The sequence below is a fragment of the Ceratotherium simum genome, chromosome 31 (genome assembly GCF_057802395.1).
Source record: "Ceratotherium simum simum isolate JZ-2026a chromosome 31, ASM5780239v1, whole genome shotgun sequence".
NCBI lineage: Eukaryota > Metazoa > Chordata > Mammalia > Perissodactyla > Rhinocerotidae > Ceratotherium > Ceratotherium simum.
This window is the reverse complement of record NC_141930.1, coordinates 7,307,772-7,326,417: the sequence shown is the minus strand read 5'-3', so window position 1 is coordinate 7,326,417 and position 18,646 is coordinate 7,307,772. Positions and strand designations below refer to the sequence as shown.

Here is an 18,646-nt window from a genome sequence, read left to right as displayed (position 1 = left end):
AGCATCCAATATTTCCTGTTGGAGGCTGAGAAGCAGCAGTCAGAGAGAGAGAGAGAGAAGTAATCAAGACGGTGTGGTATTACCAGCACAAATAGAGGAGAGCGTTTCAAGAAGGAAGATGTGACCCACTGCACTGAACAAGGACTGGGAAGTGTCCCATGGATTCGGTCCCACAGATTCTCAGAGTCCCAGACAAGAGCAGGTTTCATGAGCAGTGGGGACAGAAGTTACTCTCCATGGGTTGGAGAGTAAGTGGGATTTAAAGAAGTGGAGAGAGTAAATGCCAACTTTTTCAAGAAATTTGGCTGACATATGAGCAGTCAAGGAAGAGTTTGTCAAGATGAGTGATACTAACGTGAGCTGTTACGCTGATGGGAATGACTGCAAAGTCAAGAAGGAAGTGATGACGCAGTGGAGATGTGAGGGCTAACTCTGGGAGAGGTCCTGCAGATGCCAGAGCAGACAAGCATCAGCGCCTAATGGAACAGCGCAGGTAGAAGGGCTGCCTGGGTGAAGGCAGGACGGCTCTCCGCTGGAAGAGAAGGGAAGCCAAGTGGTGGATGTAGATGCAGTTAGTTTGCTGATTGAAAAACAGCACTCCTGTCTGAATGCTTCTGACTCTTCAGTGAGGTAGGAAGCGAGATCAAAGCTAAGGGCAAAGAGGGGAGGCTGTGTGGGAGCTTTGAGGAGACCGGAGAAGGACGAAACAGTTGCCTGAGAGAGTGAGACAGGACCAGGCAAGGCATAGGATATTTCCATATTCACGGGGGGAACAAGGATTCACAGTTACGAGACCCACCCAGTGTCGCTGGATGGTTCCTACCAATTAGTCAGATAAAGGCTCTTGTAATTAATACAATAGCATTACATGATATATAGAGCTGAATTCCTTCTACATCGTAGGAATTGTTTAAAGGCTCAAATTGCTGATTGTTTTAGGAAATGACAATCACTGGTATTTTTGTGCCATAACAAGTATTGTTTATAAGAGAGCTGTTCCCAGTCCTTGCAATAATATGTCAAGCATTTGTTTCTTAAATTGATAAGTAGTAAAGCATGGTACTAATTATAGAAAATACATGTCAACGGTATAAGTCCTTTCCTTAGTTAGGAGGAAATAGCTGATACAGTGTTATCAACCCTCCAAAATACAACGAAGCTGACCAACATCCTCTCTAAATCCCTTGGAGAATTAGGATAACTACCAATTGCAATTGTTTAAGTATCATCTTCTTGATTACACCCACATTTTTGAGGGACCCTGCTAAGGGCGCCAAAGAAATCTGTTGCCCAAAGAAAATTAGGTAACGGATATGAAGAAAAATGATCAGCTTGCTTCCTCCTTGCTTTTTTCTTTGGCTGGGTTTCCGAGAGGCATGCTGAGGATAGCGTAAATAGTTTTTGTCATGGTGAGCTCTTTGAGAGTAGGAACCATGACTTCTTGGCCACCTGCTACTCCAGTGCCTAACAGAACATATCCATAAGTATTTGCTGTGCTGAATCTTGGGAAAGTTGTGTTTTGGAGCCCACAGCAATGAGCCACATTTGAGACACCTGAATTTATTTAAGCATTTTGGAATTCACTTAGTAAACAATCTATGTTCAAAGAATGTCAAAAAGATGATTGTTCTGTAGAATTTAAGACTTCCCAGCATGAGTACCACTTGATTATCTTACCTGGCTGTAAATTAACTTCTCAGGGGAGGTCCATGGTGATGCCCTGCATGGTGAGCACTGAATTAGAGAAGGTTTTCTCTTCACTCTCTATAGCACTTTTTTCTTCCAGACTTATACCCCCTGAACTGGTAGCTACTTGAGGAAGGTCTAAGTTCACCAGAAGAGAATGGAAAATCTGCGGCAGGAAAAATGATTGTCTAATTTGTAACGACTCGGGTCATTAGGATAAGCAATTGGAAGACCATTATGTAGTACTACATTCTAGAGGTATAGTTAGAGGAAGTTCCTGTTGATTTGCAAGGCGGTTGCAAATGCGGAAGCAGAAACATATTTACATATAGTGGGGGGACCATAAGTTGTGTTTGGGGAGGGGGCACTCCCCCAGCCCCCTCACAGAGGGAAAGCTCTGCTTTCTCCAATACCTTTTCTTTATGGCATTTCCTTTGAACAACACATCTCATATTTATTCTTCCATTTTAGCCCAACCTTTTAGAGCTCTGTCCTCACAATTTACTCATGCACCGATATCTGCCATCTCTAAATTTGGGGGCGATACAAATTAAAAGCTCTGGAAATGCCTATAATCTTGACCCAATTCAACTTTTAGGGATCCATCCTAAGAAAATCATTCAAAATGTCTGCAAAGATATACGTATAAAGATATTCATCACACTGATTTTTAGACTAGCGAAAAATTAATCTCAAGGTTGACAACAGGGGATTGGCTGAATTAATTTCATATAACTAAATATTAAGGAACCTTAAAAATGAAGTTGTGAGAAAAGTTTCTCTGATGTGAAAAAACAGGTTCCCAGTGTAGAAAGGGAATTGCTAATACGTCCTATTTGCCCCTCCGGGTTCCCACGGCTCCCTTCTCCATCCTGCTCAGTGCCCTGGAGGCTGACCTTTATGCATCAAAGGCCTCCTTGCCTGCTGGTTTCTGGTTGGGTTTCGCCAATGGGAGGCACTGACCAGAGGCTGGGAGGCGGGAGGCGAGAAGAAGGCAGGAGAGGATGCATTCCCTCAGCGTCCTTTCCGCCTGGCCACAGGTGGGCAGGGACTACATTTTTACTGCAGAAGCTACCGCTTCTGTTGGTATTTCCAGATAACTCTCTGGGTTCAGGCTTAGGGGTGGTAATGTTGTTAGCCCCTGGGGTACCGCACCACACCCTTCTGATTTCCCTGAACTCTGTCTACACCTTTGTAAAGAGCCTCTTCATTACTCTTCTCAATTACCCCACTTGAGTACACCACCTGCTTCCTGCTGGGACCTTGATCAATACAGGGGAAAAGTAGGTTATAAAGGAATAGGAACAACATGATCTTTTTTCTGAGGGGGGTGATATGTAATGCAAATAAAAATGTATAATGCGTAGTGGAAATAACTGGGGAGAGATCTTATTTTTACAACAATTTCCAAATGTAAAAATTACCCTATTTTTAATTTTAAAAAGTTATTTCTTTAAAAATGGAAGTCACCCTATAATACTTGCTTCACTAATTTGGGAGAATAAAAGTATACTTAGCAGGATTTTCTCAACTTTAATGAAATCAAGTGGCCTCTCTCCACACAGGCGAAGGATGTTCTTGGGTCAAACCACGAGGCCCCTTAAATGGTCCCCTAACTACATCCAATCCTTTGTCTACACACGGACTACTCGCCGTTGCACTAAAGGAAAGCCAGCCATGGGAAGAGGAGAACAGGGAAAAACAGCTAGATAAATAGCGCCCAGATGGCCACAGGGGCCCAAGCTTGCCCAAGGAAGCCAAACCAAGCAGAACAGCTGGCAGAGTCACAGAGGCCAAGTCTGAACGTGCCCATCTGTGGTTCAACCCGGGTTCCCCTCGCAGCTCCGACAGAAGTTCACAAGACTGGAATGTCCGAGGTAGAGAGAGGCCACGGTTGGTTGGGACCCACGATGTGCTAGAGTCTTCCACACATTTGCTTTATTTAACACCACAACCACCCCAGGGGGAGCCGGAGCTCCCGGCAGTTACAAGGGACTCGTGGACCCTCATACGCCCAATGTGAGATTCACAGCAGCTTCCGGGCACACTCTTTAAAATCACCCAACTTCGGGGCTGTGGGCTACGACGTTGGAGAGAGCTTCCGGAAGATTCTTCACCTTTGAGCAGCCTCCAGACTGTCCCTGATGTCAGCTGCTCTGGGGCTACAGGGTGAGATCACTGGCCACACTCCCCTCCCCTCCTCCCCGCCTGCCCTTCCCACGGCAAGCCTCGACCCTGGTTTTGAATCGTCTCATACTCAGAATACATGGAGTAGCTTCTGTTTTCCTGACAGAGCCAGACTGACACACAGGACTGACAAGATGCTGCTGAAGGGCACCTCCAGATCCCAGAGTGGAAACACGGCTGGATTTTGAGGCCTTATATGACATGCCTACGGATAAGTCCAATTAAAGCTATGTTCTAGAAGGCACATGAACATCACTTCGCTGTCCAGTTGACCACACAGCTGGGGTTAAGACCAAGTTGCCTTTTCTGAGGCAACTGAGAAGATCCTCATATATGTTTTATATAGGGATTAGGATGTGTGCATATATGCGTACGTGTGTGTGTATGCATACGTGTGTGTGTGTGTGTGTGTGTGTTGGGGGCGTTGCTCAGACATCCAAGCTTCCCCAGAGACGACCAAGGCCCTTGAGGGAAGGAGAGAGTGCAATTATTCTGCCCAGGTGATCTGCTGTATTACACATGCTTCCTCAGCCTGCCTCATGCAGGAGGAACCCAATGGCTCTTTCAGGAGCAAGAGGTCCACTCAGACCCTCAGCAGGTTCCAAAAGCCTGAAAAGTGAGCAGATGTATTTAAAAAATCAGTAACTGCCTAGAAGCTTGTGGGGACTCCAGGTCTGTCCTTGACTGGGAAGGCAGCCTTATACACGTCATTTCTCCACTTTGGGGCTTTCTTTCTTTATTTGTAAAACAGGGGGACTGAACAAGAGGTATGGTTTTGGATCTGTGAGGTGTTTGAGGTTAACGCAAAGTGATGGGTGAACTCAAATGCATACCAAGCGTAGATTAAACATCTCCCACCTATATGCACTGTTTATAGATGCTGTGGTAATAAATAAAATAACAAGAAGATTTTTATAAATGGAATAACACAGAATGTATTCTTTTGCATCTGGCTTCTTTTCCTCAGCATACTGTTTTTTGAGATTCACCCACTGTTTCGCATATCTGTAGCTTGTTCCCTCTTATTGTGGGCTAGGATTCCATTGAAAGAATGTACCACAATTTGTTTATCCACTTCCTTGTTTATGGACACGTGAGTGGTTTCCAGTTTGGGATGGTAAGGAATAAAACTACTATAAACATGTGTCTACAAGTCTTTCTGTGGAAACATGTTGTCTTATCTCTTAGGTAAACATATACGAGTAGAATTGCTGGGCAATAGAGTAAGTGTATATTTAACTTTATAAGAAACCGTCAAACTGTTTTACAATGAGTGAGAGTTCCTGTTGCCAACACTGGGTATTCTGCACACCAAAAAGTGCACACTGTATGATTCCATTCACCGGCAGTCCACAACACGCAAAATTAATCCACAGTGACAGAAGTCAGAGAGTGGCTGTCTGTGTGCGAGGGGGCAGGGGCATCTGCCTGCAGAGGGGCACGAGGAGTCGACCTTGATTAGAGTGGTGGTTACTCAGGTGGAGAAATTAGTCCAAACTCACTGAACTGTATGCTTCAAGTGGATTCATTTTACTGTGTGGAAATTATACCTCATAAAGCTGATTTAAAATGATTTCCTCAACCACCACAAAAGCATTCCCGAATTAATAAAAATCCCTAGCGTTACGTATTTTCTCAATCAGTGGACTCTAACAGTGCAGCTCGTCTTTGAGGACATCTGTATGTTTCTAGACATGATCCAGCGTCCTCTAACTTGGAAAGGTTCAGCCCGGGAGAGGTGATTTGTGAAGCCTTTCAAGCTCCAATGCTTCAGATCCTATTTACTGCCTGGCAGATTATTCTAAGATCTTATCGTGAAATTGCCCAGATCCCACTCTTCTTGACTCTGATCCTCTCTGAGGCTGATCGGTCCCCCGGCTCTGGCCGGCGATGCTGTCACCACCGTGCCACCCGTGCGGTGTGGCCCCGAGCTGTGTTTCTCGTGCTGCCCTCCCCAGCAGTTCCCACAGACGGGCCCATTTGTGGAGCAGCAGTTCTTGCAGAAGGCACTCGCTGCTCAGAATTAGTGGGTTAGGAATTAAGTCAGCCGAGAGGCTGGCAGCATGCTTCTTTGTGAGGGCTCTACTGGTTTGTTTTCTTTTCAGAGCAGTCATTCACCATTTAAAGTGACTCACTGCTTCTTGGCCCTGGAAGACTGAAAACGCAGAGCAAAGCAAATGAGGAACTCATTGTTTACCACCGTACAACACTTCCTGAAGCACCTATGGTAACCCAGCACTGTCTTCTCTGACTTCAGATTCTCCCTGGTCCACAGATGACATGGTTTATGGTCAAGACACCTGTAAAGTAAATGAAAACGATGAAGGGTGGAATTTAGCGATTGCCTTTGAGTTGCTGCTGGTGCTCTGATATGCAGAGGCCTGAGTCAGGTTTCCTCATGTGGCCCCCAATTCCGCCATTGTCATTGCTGCCCTCGCCCCTCACCTGATCCGTAGGCTGGCCTCTCCCATTAACCCTAAATCAGCCCAAAGTGGCCGAGGGGCCCGGAGTGTCCTGAGCTGCAGCAACACCGACACAGTTAATGTGGGGTGAGGACAGAGGATGGAGGCAAGCAGCCGCTTCTCTCCGGCCCCCGCTTCTCAAATTTCCATTCACTCAGTCGTCAAGAGGTAAAAAGCAAAATATTAACAGCCAGCGTTTATTGCTCATATGATCCCACAACGACCCCATCAATGTAGTGCTCTCATTATCCACATTTTACAGATGAGGAAACTGAGGCTCAGAGAGGTCTAGTGACTTGCTTAAGGTCACGTTAGTCTTGGAGCTGGGGTGCTAATTCCAGAGTCTGAACTGTTTCATCCTGTTCAGGAATGGACAAATCTGGAATATGACAGAATCAGGAATCTGACACGGAAAAAAGCACATTAATAATCAGTTGTCAGCACTTCTTGATTCTCTAGAGGTCTTCCGGAATTGATGGTTAACTCTTGGCCTTCCACAGAATTTGTTTTCTCCCAGACCTGCAGTGGCTGTATTTAGGGTCACTGCGTCACCTGGTGGTCACGACGGGAACTGCACCTGCCCCATAGTCAGAGTCCCGGCTCGCGCTGCCTGGGTTTTCTCTGAGCATGCGGGGACTGCCCGTCAGTCTGAAATCCCAGAGGAAAAATTCTGCTGGAGCTGCACTGGACGCGGCTGGCTGGCTGATCTCCAGACTTGGAGAAAGAAGCCTTTCATTGCCCCTTCTCGCATTTCCGCCTACCTTGGCTGAAGGTCCTCTTAAGAGCTGGGGGGGGGGGGGGGGGGTGCTTCATGCAGGAAGGCGGCCCAGCAGCAGCCAGCCTGGAGTTCCTCTCCCTGCCCTCGATTTCTTTCCGAACCCTCCGCACCCCACTCCCACCGTGCCGTGTAATGTTGGCGGTAGCTGCGTCCGGTTATTTTCTTTCCATGTTCTTGTCCTCTGTGGGCAGAGGGAAATGTGGATCCTTAGAATTAATTTGCCTCAAGAGTTTCCTCTTTGCCATTTCAGCCAAGCTGATCTTATCTCCGCCGTATTATAAACTACACAACCTTGGGCCATTCGCATAATCTCAACGAGCCTCTTCTGCAAAACGGGGATACGAATACGCCAAGGATTTTTGTGATGATTAAATGAAATGCCGCGTTTAAAAGCATTTTGTAAACTGTAATGAAATACACGCATGTAGTTATTATCAGCAAACGTTTCTTCCTCACTACTGATGGCAAGAGATACTGCCTTGTCTAGGCAGCCCATCTCACATTCTCCCTCTTTACGTAAGTGGATCATGGATCAGCATAAGAGGGGAGAGGGAGGTGTCCGTGGAGGGAGGTGGGAGAAGAGATAAAGAGCTTCCATAACAAGGAGGAAGATCAGGATAACTGCTTCATCATCAGATACAGGGAATGCTACCTCCCCCTTTGTTTAAGGGCCCTGAAGTGTCTGTTACAATATTGCTACATTCCAGGACATGGAGTTTTAGGACTTACAAGCCCTTTCCACTTAAGGTCACATTTAATCTTCACAATTGTCCTAAAAGAGGTTTCATAATACCCATTGGCCTGTTTTACAGATGAAGAAGCTGATGACCAGAGAGGTGAAATGATTCTCTTCAGTTCTCAGCGTAGCAAAGCTGAGTTTCGAATGTGGATCTTTTTGGTTTCTGATCAGGCCTCCTTTATTTACCTCTTATCATGTTATCTCTTTATAACACAGATCAGGGGCTTCCAAACTTTTCTGACCATGAGCCACAGTAAGAGATACATTTTTGCACAGCACACAGCTCAGTGTACAACCGAAACAAAAGCATCAAGAAGCAATACTCACCCTGAGTATGTACAATGCACCCTATTCTGTCCTATTCCTTAAAGAGGGGCTGTTCACAGCTCATTACGTTGATTCCTAACCCACTAGTGGATTGAGACCTGCAGTTTGGAAAATACTGATCTAGAAGGTTCTCAAACATTCCCCACAGAACATGTGACCATTACAACTGCTCATGGTCTCAAGTGGCTATTATGAATCTGAGGGAATGAAGACAAAAATAAGATGAACTCAGAAAGTTCCACCACCTAGAACGTATTGTCTAATGGATTAAGCAAATTAACTTAACTCTTAGAAATCTTTGGAAATATGATTTTAAGAACTCTAAAATAATTATGTTACAGTCACTGTTTCTACCACATTGTGAGCACAGCATTTCTCACTCATAGTTATTACTGCCTCTTTATACATCAGTGTTTGCCCATCCAGTTTCCAACCTGGAAGGAAGAGGCTGCCCCTTAACCTCAGGGCATTGAGCAGTGTGCCTGATTGGTGCTCAATCAAGACTGATTCACTTAGTAAATGAAAAAATGAATAGCAACCATTCTCACTTTCCCGTTACTCTCACTATTCAAAGAAACTTCAAGTTCAAAAGGCAACGACTTGGTCTACGCAAGACCCATGCATTAAAAATTAGTGACTGTGAGCTTCAACCTGTTGGTATTACCCGGGGGAAGTCTAGGGTCTGCATAGAGGGAGAAGTCATAAAGAAAGAAGGATGAACGTGGTTCCTATGTGTTCATTCATTCCTACTTTCCAGCATCCTGCAGAGTGCGTCTGTGCCCTTCACATAAACGGCACTTTGTAATGAAGCTTTTTTTCTTTTCCTTTGGTGACTCAACTATCCCTGAATTTAGTTGAAGCCGATAGACCTTAAGGAGAGTCTCACCAGTGCAACCTAACCGTAATGCAAGAGTGTGCATTTTGGCTTGTGGCTACATTAGCAAGGAAAGGCGGTGGCGGGCTTTCAGCAGGGCACCTTACAAGCACTGGGGGCCCTCCAGGCTGTGACAACGCCAGGCCCCGCTTGACGAGAGCCAGAACCACACACCTAGGTGACCCCAGGGAGAAAGTGTGTGCAGCCTGAAGCAACAGGACAAGACGTGCTTGTGTGTTCTCACTGATACAAGTGCCAGACTCTCTCCTCGACCAGTCAAGCGAAGACCCAGTGTCCCTGTTCGCAGGATGCTGGAACAACTCCAGCCCCCCTGCACGATGGACTGGTGTGTGAAATAGCAACTCTTCACGCCACTGCCTCTGGGAAGGACAGGAGACTACATTAACACCCTGTTCTCTGCATAGAGAGAGTGCCTGTACAACCTCCACTGTGACACGTGCTGAATGATGCTAAGAGAGATGCAGGGAGGGACAGCGTTGGAGCAATGCCATCTCTTTGTTTTCCTCTTTGAAACGAACTGGGAAAAAAAAAGGTTGCATTGCAGTCCTCAGGGTTTTACTCTGGAATTTTGTTTGTGAACAGTCGTTAATAATAAAGCTACCAATAACAATTAAAAGACATATAAAATAACAGTTTCATATTTACACGGTAATTTAAAAAATGTTGAAATAGTCTTCTAGATATAGCAGTAGTATTGCTTTATTCTACGAAATAGAAATGCTTTTGAAAAACTGTGAGTGAACGAAATAATTTAAATGTACGTGAAGAGGATGAAAAGAATATCAGCTTTAGGTTCAGGCAGACCTGGGTCTGAATGGCAGCTCTGGCCCTTTCTAACCTGAGTGACCGGGTGAGTTAAATGTACCATCTCCCTGATCCTCAATTTCCTCCTATCAAGATGGGAAAATGCCTACCACACAGAATTGCTGTGAGGATTAAATAAAAGTGTAATCTATTAGTTTATGAAATCAATGAATTAGACTCCATTTTCACTTTTCATTTAGTAAATATACAATTTCTGGTATGTAAGTAGGTACATATGCCTATATGTCCGCTTCCGTGTATGTTTCACATCCAGTTTTACAAAAATAAGATTACAAATATTCCTTTTTTTTTGTTTTTAGTGAGCAAGATTAGCCCTGGGCTAACATCTGTGCCCATCTTCCTCTACTTTATATGTGGGATGCCTGCCACAGCATGGCTGGATATGTGGTCTGTAGGTCTGTGCCTGGGATCCGAACCTGTGAACCCGGGCCGCAGAAGCCGAGTGTGCAAACTTAACCACTAGGCCACCAGGCCGGCCTCCAAAATATTCTTTCGGGGCTGACTGAAGCAGAAAAAAGAAAAAGATGTTAATTACATTTTACAGGTGAAAAAATTAAGTCCCAGGAAGAGAGAGATTTAATTACCAAACCAAGCCTGAAGTCCAATTTTTCTAACTTCCGAACAGTGGTAAGTCCTAGGATTCCTGATGTTAATTCTTACACCTGTGCAGCGACCTACAGCCAGAGGATTGGGGGGCGTCTGGACTGGCAAGAAACATACCAATACTTGAGTCATTTTGTCTTTAATCATGACCCTTCCATCATATGGAAACGTCCAAGAACACTCGAGGGGCACCCAGGCTGTTTCTGTCTAGCCAAGGGGGCCTGGGTGGGGGAGCGCGACAGTCACGCCCCCAGGCTCAGGCCGGCCCCTCGAAGGGGACGGAGGGGACGGAGGGGACGGAGGCACGGTCCCGGAACGAAGCCCCGCCCGGCGCGGCCCCCACGCACCTTCCTCTTCCTGGGGATGGGCTCGTCGAAGAGCAGGCTGCCGGCCTCGGCCTCGTCGATGCCGTCGTCGGGCGCCGCGGGGCTGCGGAGGGCCTTGAAGCTGTCGGCCGAGAGCGGCGGCGACGGCGTGGACGGGTTGGACTGGTCGCTGGGGGCGCTCCAACTCCAGTAGCCGCTGCTGCCGCTGCTGCTCACGCCGCCGCCCTCCTTCCAGGAGCCGCTGAGCCCCTCGGTCCCTTGGCACAGACACAGCATCAGGGCCACCTCCCGCCCGCGCGCGCCCCGGGGCGATGGCTGAGCCCTCGGTCCCTTGGCACGGACGCAGCATCAGGGCCACCTCCCGCCCGCGCGCGCCCCGGGGCGATGGCTGAGCCCTCGGTCCCTTGGCACGGACGCAGCATCAGGGCCACCTCCCGCCCGCGCGCGCCCCGGGGCGATGGCTGAGCCCTCGGTCCCTTGGCACGGACGCAGCATCAGGGCCACCTCCCGCCCGCGCGCGCCCCGGGGCGATGGCTGAGCGCTCGGTCCCTTGGCACAGACTCAGCATCAGGGCCACCTCCCGCCCGCGCGCGCGCCCCGGGGCGATGGCGAGGGGGACAGGGGGCCTTGACTCCACGCGCCTGACAGCGCCTGCAGCCCCCTCGGCCGGTTCCCACAGCGGGCGTGTGCGCTTCTACTCTATTGCATGATAGTTTGTCGATATTTAGTTATTTTACTCACATCACAGGTTTTTCTAACAGTTTCCTGATGTGTGTTGTTTTGTGCAACACTAGTTCCTTAAGATGACAGTGGAGATGATATGAAAACAAGGGAGGAGAAAAGATGTTCGCTAAATTTAGGGAGCTCTGCGTTTGCGGACTGCAGTATTTCTAAGAGGGAAACCCTTTCCAGGATTCTCCCGAATTGCTTGGGCGCAGAGTTCCCTCCACCCCTACCCCCTATTTTAAGTCATTAAAAGGAATTTCTCCTAGCACTGTGATCCTTGGAATACGTTTATAGAAAAAGTTAGCCAAAGATTTAAGAATCTAAGAGAAATAATAATTTCTGGATAGTTACCTAATGCCATTTACCATGCTGCTTATTATAACATAATAGTACCTTACATTTGACGGGTGTTTTACATCTTACAAAGCTCATTCACACAATCTCATGCGGTCTCACAACATGTGTCTCTCAGAGTAAGGATTATCATGCCTGTTTTACAGATGATGACCCCGAGGCACCAGGAGGTTAGGTGACTTGTCACGTGGGCTGGGGACACAAGCCCTGGTCTACCAGGTGGCCCTCTTTCTCCTGCAGTGCATGCAGGCCCTGTGCTGAGTCTCCTCCTTCATCTCCAGCAAAGCTGAGCTCAGAGAAGAATTTATTGGTAATAATTACTGATAAAATTGGTGTTGAATTTTACCCTTCCACTTCTGGGGGCAAACATTATGACATGTTTGCTAAGACAGAAAGATCTTCGCCCAGTTAGAATGACTTCGGGGGGCTCTTTTAATCACTGAAGATTTGCTTTACTTTTCAAGATTCCCAATCTTCATTAGCATTTGTATAAATTCTACTTTCTTTTTGAATAATTTCTTCTCCATATTTATGTGCATTTGGAATATATTAAAACTATATTATAACTACAGGGAGGAAAAAAAATCCCAAAATGCCTCATTAAAAAAATGCTGTTCACATCTGTGTAATTAGTAATGAAGACAAACGGTAGACGAACATTCATGGGAAAATTTCTTGACTATCTTCACCTAATTATAGATTTCCAGCATATTCTTCAACTATGTCAAGCAAAAAGTTTAGTTGAAGGAGTGAAGTTTTAAGTTGAAATAGCAGAAGTATGTTCCCCATCTCATTAAAGCAAGGCTCTAGCAGACTCAAATGGTCACTTATGCAGGCTCATGCCTTGCCAGCATCAACAAAACCAAATTAGTATCTCCCTCCTGCAGGCCACACAGAGATGGATACACTCACCAGACCCGAGCTGCCTGTTATAAATAAGGAAGCTCCATTCAGTACAACAGGACTTCAAGAGGAGCCTAGTTAAGGCCTTAGGTAATATTGCCTGGTGTCACAAACTCACTTGGCAGGCCCAGGAGGCTTATAAGTATACCACGGGATGCTCTTGTAAAATAAAATAAGTTCATGGTGCTAGATGTGTAATCATGTTAAGTATGAGGAACTGAATTTATTTCGAGAACCATCTATTATTATAGTGTGGTTACACTGCTTCATGTCAATGCCAAAAGTTAATTTGCTTACTTGTGAATGACATTTCCTTTAGAAACACTTTTTAGTCAAAAGGACAATGTGATATAGAAATGAGTTTTTCAGAAAAAAGTCAGAACCAATGCATAATATATTTTAGGGAGCAGTGTCTCCTTATGTTAAACAAGTATTGCCAAAAATGCAGACAGGCACTGCTGGAATCTCAGCTTCTTTGCAGACCCACATCCTGACAAAATGATGAGAGAAAAGGATCACAACAGTTTCCAAAAATACACTGATATACAACAATTCTGCAGAAAATATTTATTTCTAAAAAAAAAAAAATGCCTTCATTATCATAAACTGCTTCCCTTTTTTAAGAATTTGCTTCCTGTGGCAGACTAAATGAAAGATATCAATTTTGAACTATTAGTTGCATACTTATTTTTTAAATCATAATGAACATTGAATTACTTACTTTATAACCATGCTAACAAAAGTTTGCACTGAAGAAGCAAAAGGTTTATTTTGATTCTAACCTTTCAATAAAAAGGAACATTAAAAATGTTCTCAATTAAAAAAGAATGCAATAGTAAAAATAAAAATAATGATTATATTAAAATATACTTTTTCTTCTCTGAGGATTCCATGAAATTCTGCAATTCCTTTTTCCTAGGATTGGTTTTGGGGGGGCCTTCAGTTTTGCTTTTACTGTAATCTTTCTTTGTGGCATTGACAAACTGAGAAAGGTAAATCAGGATACCTGTCTGCCAAGAGGCCTCGAGAAGAGAGGGCAGGTCCTTCAACAGGAACGGCCAGGCTCATCCCGAGAGCACCTTATCCACTCTATGTAAAGAGGTGGCATCACCCAGCTGTGGTGAATCATGACAGTGGGCACTACTGGTTTATGGTATTGATTTGAATTCCCAGCATCTTGGTCATTCTTGCCGCTTACAGTTGGGTTGGAGTAAGTTTTGGTGAGGACTCATTGGATGTTCAACAAATTTATTTTAACATCTCATGCTTACAACCAAATTATGTGAGAACCATAGCTCAGTCTCATCGACTGGTCTGGCTCTTAAGAGAAGGTTTTCCCTTGCTGGTAAGTTCCATTCAGCGGTCTCAGTGCATTCATTTCAGTGAATTACAGTCTGTCTTCTGCCCATGGTTAGTTCACTGTGGATGCTCTTGCCAAAACCACCAGGGACCTTCTACCTCATGTGGAATTCAGTCCTTTTCATGTCTGACCTTCTGAGGCATCAGATGGCTCTCCTTGAACCAAGCTTTTCCCTTGGCTTCCATGAAACCACACTCTCCTAGTTCTCCTCTACCTCTCTGGTCACCCCTCAGGCTCTTCTTGGGCTCTCTTCCCTCTGTTGACCCCTTACAGTGTGGCGAGCCTCTCCCCCTTAGCCATCTTCTCTTCACACTCTGCTTCTACATAACTCTCTCCTGGTGATCTCATTTACTCTCATGGCTTCAAAATGTTGCCTTCCAATTCTGCATCATCAGCCCAGATCTCTCTCCCAGGTTCTACCCAAATCTCCACCAGACGCTGACCCGTTACTAATCCTCAGGTACTGTCTACTAAACTTGTTTCAAACTGAACCCATCATCTTTTCAGCAACCCCACCTCTTGCCCCAAACATTCACCAATAGATCTGTTCCTCGCCATTGTTCCCTGTCTCAGGGAATGGGCCTCCTCTGAAGCACACTAACTGCCTGAAGTCACTCTTGTCACTCCCTGTCCTTCATCCTCTCTGCCCATCACCAAGTCCTGTTGATTCAGCCTTCTTCATGTTTCCCAACTATGCCCTATTCACCCCCACTGTCACCAACAAGGTTCAGGCACCCATATGGTTTTGTTTTTGCTTGTAAACCCAACTGTAACTTTCCAGTGCTTAAGTCATCTAATAGCTCTCTGATAGCCTCAGATTAATGTCCACACTCCTAGCCAGGCACAGATGGCCCTTCTTGAGAGATCTCCTGCCAGGCTCTCCAACTTCATCTCCTAGTGCCTTGCTGATTTGTCATATTGAATTATATGAGTCAATATTATATCATGATTAAGATAGAAGACCTGGAATCAGAAGGATATTAGAATAGAATTTCAGCTCTGTTATTTACAAGTCAGTTAATCCCCACGTGCCTCAGTTCACTCATCTGTAAAACAGTGATGATAACATCTCATAGAGTTGTTGTGAGAATTACATGGGATAAAGCGAGCCTAGTACTTGGCACATAGTAAGTACTCAATAAACGCTAGCCATTAATATGGCTATGATTGATAGTCTTTTTTTCCTATAGAGATTGTACACTACCTGGGTGTATGGATATTGTTTTCAATGATGAATTCAAACCATCAAGCATGGTACCTGATAAATATATATTGAATGAATGAATGGATTAAATAGTTCTACTTCATAAAGAGTCTGGGATAATGTTTTTTCAAAAATATTTCATCTTCAGAGTACTCTGATCCAAATGCCTCTCCAATCAAACAGAAATAATGCCGGGGAAAATAACTTCATTATACCAATCTCCACTTATCTGGGAAAAAAGGAACACAAGTACTACAAATATATAGTGATGGAAAGGTGATGGAGCTCAATAAATGTGAGTTGGATGGATGTACGTATGAAGGAGATGCAGTGGGGTCTCGGAAGATGAGGAGGAAGCTGAAAGCTCTGAGCTCTCCATTTCTTCCACATTTCCCCTGCCTCCTGCTAATGAGTGAGGGTTAATTGTTCATTGTGTTCCAAGGGAATGAGACTCCCTCAAAAAGAGACCCTGCTCTTGGTGTCTAGGGGCCCTTCCTTATGCCCCATACCCCAGGCTCACCATTCGGTCGCACAGGAGGGCTTCGAACCAACGGGCTGGTGGACAAGCTGGTTAGTACCATTGCTGCTGTCACCTTGTCCATGTCCAGTTCCTCTGAGGATTTCCTGGAAAACAGGGAGGGACATTGTTAACCGTGCTCACTGTGCGTCTACTGTGGGCCGTGCCATGTACCACATGCTACCACACACGTTTACTCCTTTAACTTATCCCCATGAAAATGCAATGTTTGGTTAGCTTTATTGTCTAAGTGAGGAAGCTGAAGTCCAGAGGTTAAGTGATCCAGTCAAAACCCTAGAATATTAGGAAGAGAAGGATTCATTCATTGGTCATTCATCTAGCAAGTGTTTGTTGAGAGTGGACTAATGGGCTAGACCCTGTTCCAGGCACAGGTGATGCATGGTGAACAACAGACTAGGCTGGTGGGGAGAAACACAATGATCAGTAAAGAAAAAGGAGCAGAATAATTTCTGATAGTGACAAGTGCTATGAAGGGCATATCAGGTTGACGGTGACTGTGGGCGGCTGCACTTCAGTTGGTCAGGAAAGGTTTCTCTGAGGAGGTGACATCTGAGGTGAGGTGTGAAGCGGGAAGAGGAGTCAGTCTGAGGGGTGGGAAATGCAGTCCAAGCAGAAAAGACAGCGTGTAAAGGCAGGCTGCAGGAACGAGCACTGGCTAGTTGGAGAACAACCCAGTGAGTGTGAGAAGGGGAGAAGGGTGCAGAGCTGGTCATGGGGGGTCCTGTGGCCATGGGAGGTGTTTCTGTTTTAATTCTAAGAGGAACGGGAAGTCACTGGAAGTCTTTAAGTGGGCCTAGTGACATAAGATGATCAGTATTTTTGTTTTGTTTTTTTTTTTTGACAAAGATTGGCCCCGCGCTAACATCTGTTGCCAATCTTCCTCTCTTTCTTTTTTCTCCCCAAAGCCCCAGTACACAGTTGTGTATTATAGTTGTACAGTTGTAGCTCTTCTATGTGGGATGCTGCCTCAGCGTGGCTTGATGAGCGGTGAGTAGGTCTGAGCCCAGGATCCGAACTGGCGAACCCCGGGCCGCCGAAGCGGAACGCAAGAACTTAACCACAACGCCACCGGGCCGGCCTCCACGATTAACATTTTTAAAATAATTACTTGAACTGTTATATGGAGGATGGATTCTACGGAAGGTGGAATAAAAGCAGGGAAGCTAGTCCGGAGATAATCGCCAGGAGTCAGGATGAGAGGAAAGGGTGGCTTGGTCTAGGGTGGGGCAGTGGCAGGCGATCTGATGCACTGGGTGTGGGAGATGAGCAAAAGGGAGCAATCCGGGATGGCTCCCAGGCGTTTGGCTTGAGCATTAGCTAGAGCCATCTACCAAGATGGGAGAGAGTGGAGGAGAAACGCAATCAGTGGTGTTTAAACCCCAGTGCTCTGCTCTACTACCCTCTACTAGACGAAGGATAGGTCACAGGAGTAGTTACCATGTTGTTGAAGTGGAGAGCCACTGGTAATCTTTCACTGAGATGAAGAGGTTACTCTGGTTCATTAATTTTGGCCAGTTAACCCTGAATAAAGGTTCATAAGATAATGATCATTATGAACTGGAGTCAGCTTGTTTAAGCTTATTTCAATAAAGAAGTTAATATCGAGAGGCAAAAATTTACGTAGCACATTGACATCAGATAAATTGTACCACCTCCTGAGGGATGAACATTTTCAAATTAGGGAACAGTTGAAGAAGCACGACAGAGGATTAATAAGCCATATTGACAAATGAATTGTCACGTTGACAAATGTGGCTTTCACTCACAGGTGTGCTGTATAATCTGTAAAAGCAATGAACTCTTACAGATAGAAACTTTATAGCTTCACTTGCCAACACAGTGGGAAGGAGATTCCTAAACTGGAGAACAATCAAATTGTTCTCAATGTTGGGGTAGGGGGCTGCTCAAATAATTTCATCATGAAGTTATAAAAATTATTACAATTTGGCTTTACAATGCCCACCATGATGCTAAATTACTAAGCAGAGCTTACTCTTTCAATCCAAGGTACCAAAAGATGGGACTTGAAATTTTCTTCTCTAGTTCTTCTCAAGGCACCTTATGCTCTTTCTCAGCTAATTGTTCCATCAAAAGACAAATTACTTTGTTTCAGAGACAGGCAATTAAAAATACTTCTAGAAAGCAAGCTTGAGAGCAGACAATGAAATTCACCCTGCAGAAGTTTTCAAGACAATCTCATACACTTAGGGAAAAAATTGCTCACTCATTTGGCATACCATGAAAAGATTTTACAATATCCACAATTTACAAGATCCTCGTTCTTGGGAGGAAAGGTGATGCCAGTTTCTTACGGAAATGAATCCTCTTGAACCAGCGCCAGGGAAAGAACTTAGAGCGCCTTCAGGTAACTTTGAGTGTTTTGTTGGCTGTCTCCCCGTGTGGTCATGGTCACAGGGGAAGGAGTACCTGGGGGGCCTTTGAAGGAGAAAGGCTTGCTACACAGACTGCCGTGTAGACCCCGAGAGTCCTCCGATTGCCATCCCCAGAGCCCAGCTGTCAGCATCTCTCCACACCAGTGTGGGGCACACCTGAGCAGGCCACTCTGTCATCTCTCCCAAGACTGAATTACAGGAGCTGCTGACCTCTCTTTCCAACCATCAGTCTTCTCTTTTTCTCTCATTAACAAACAGTTTAGGAACCAGGAGAAGAGGCCCAAGAGCGTGGCAGGGAGAGGGTCCCCTTGCCTGCCACCCTGACCCCGAAAAGGACCTG

General features: G+C 45.5%; 1 protein-coding gene across 1 annotated transcript in view; it reads right to left on the bottom strand.

The window, feature by feature from the left end:
• The window catches only part of ZNF704 (zinc finger protein 704), a 215,040-nt gene that overhangs the window by 33,832 nt on the left and 162,562 nt on the right, over positions 1-18,646 (bottom strand). The window contains exons 3-4 of the mRNA XM_087420403.1: positions 15,896-15,999; positions 10,850-11,085 (exon numbers count right to left, since the gene is read on the bottom strand). Coding sequence (XP_087276529.1) covers positions 10,850-11,085; positions 15,896-15,999 — 340 coding nt within the window. The remainder of the gene's footprint in view (positions 1-10,849; positions 11,086-15,895; positions 16,000-18,646) is intronic.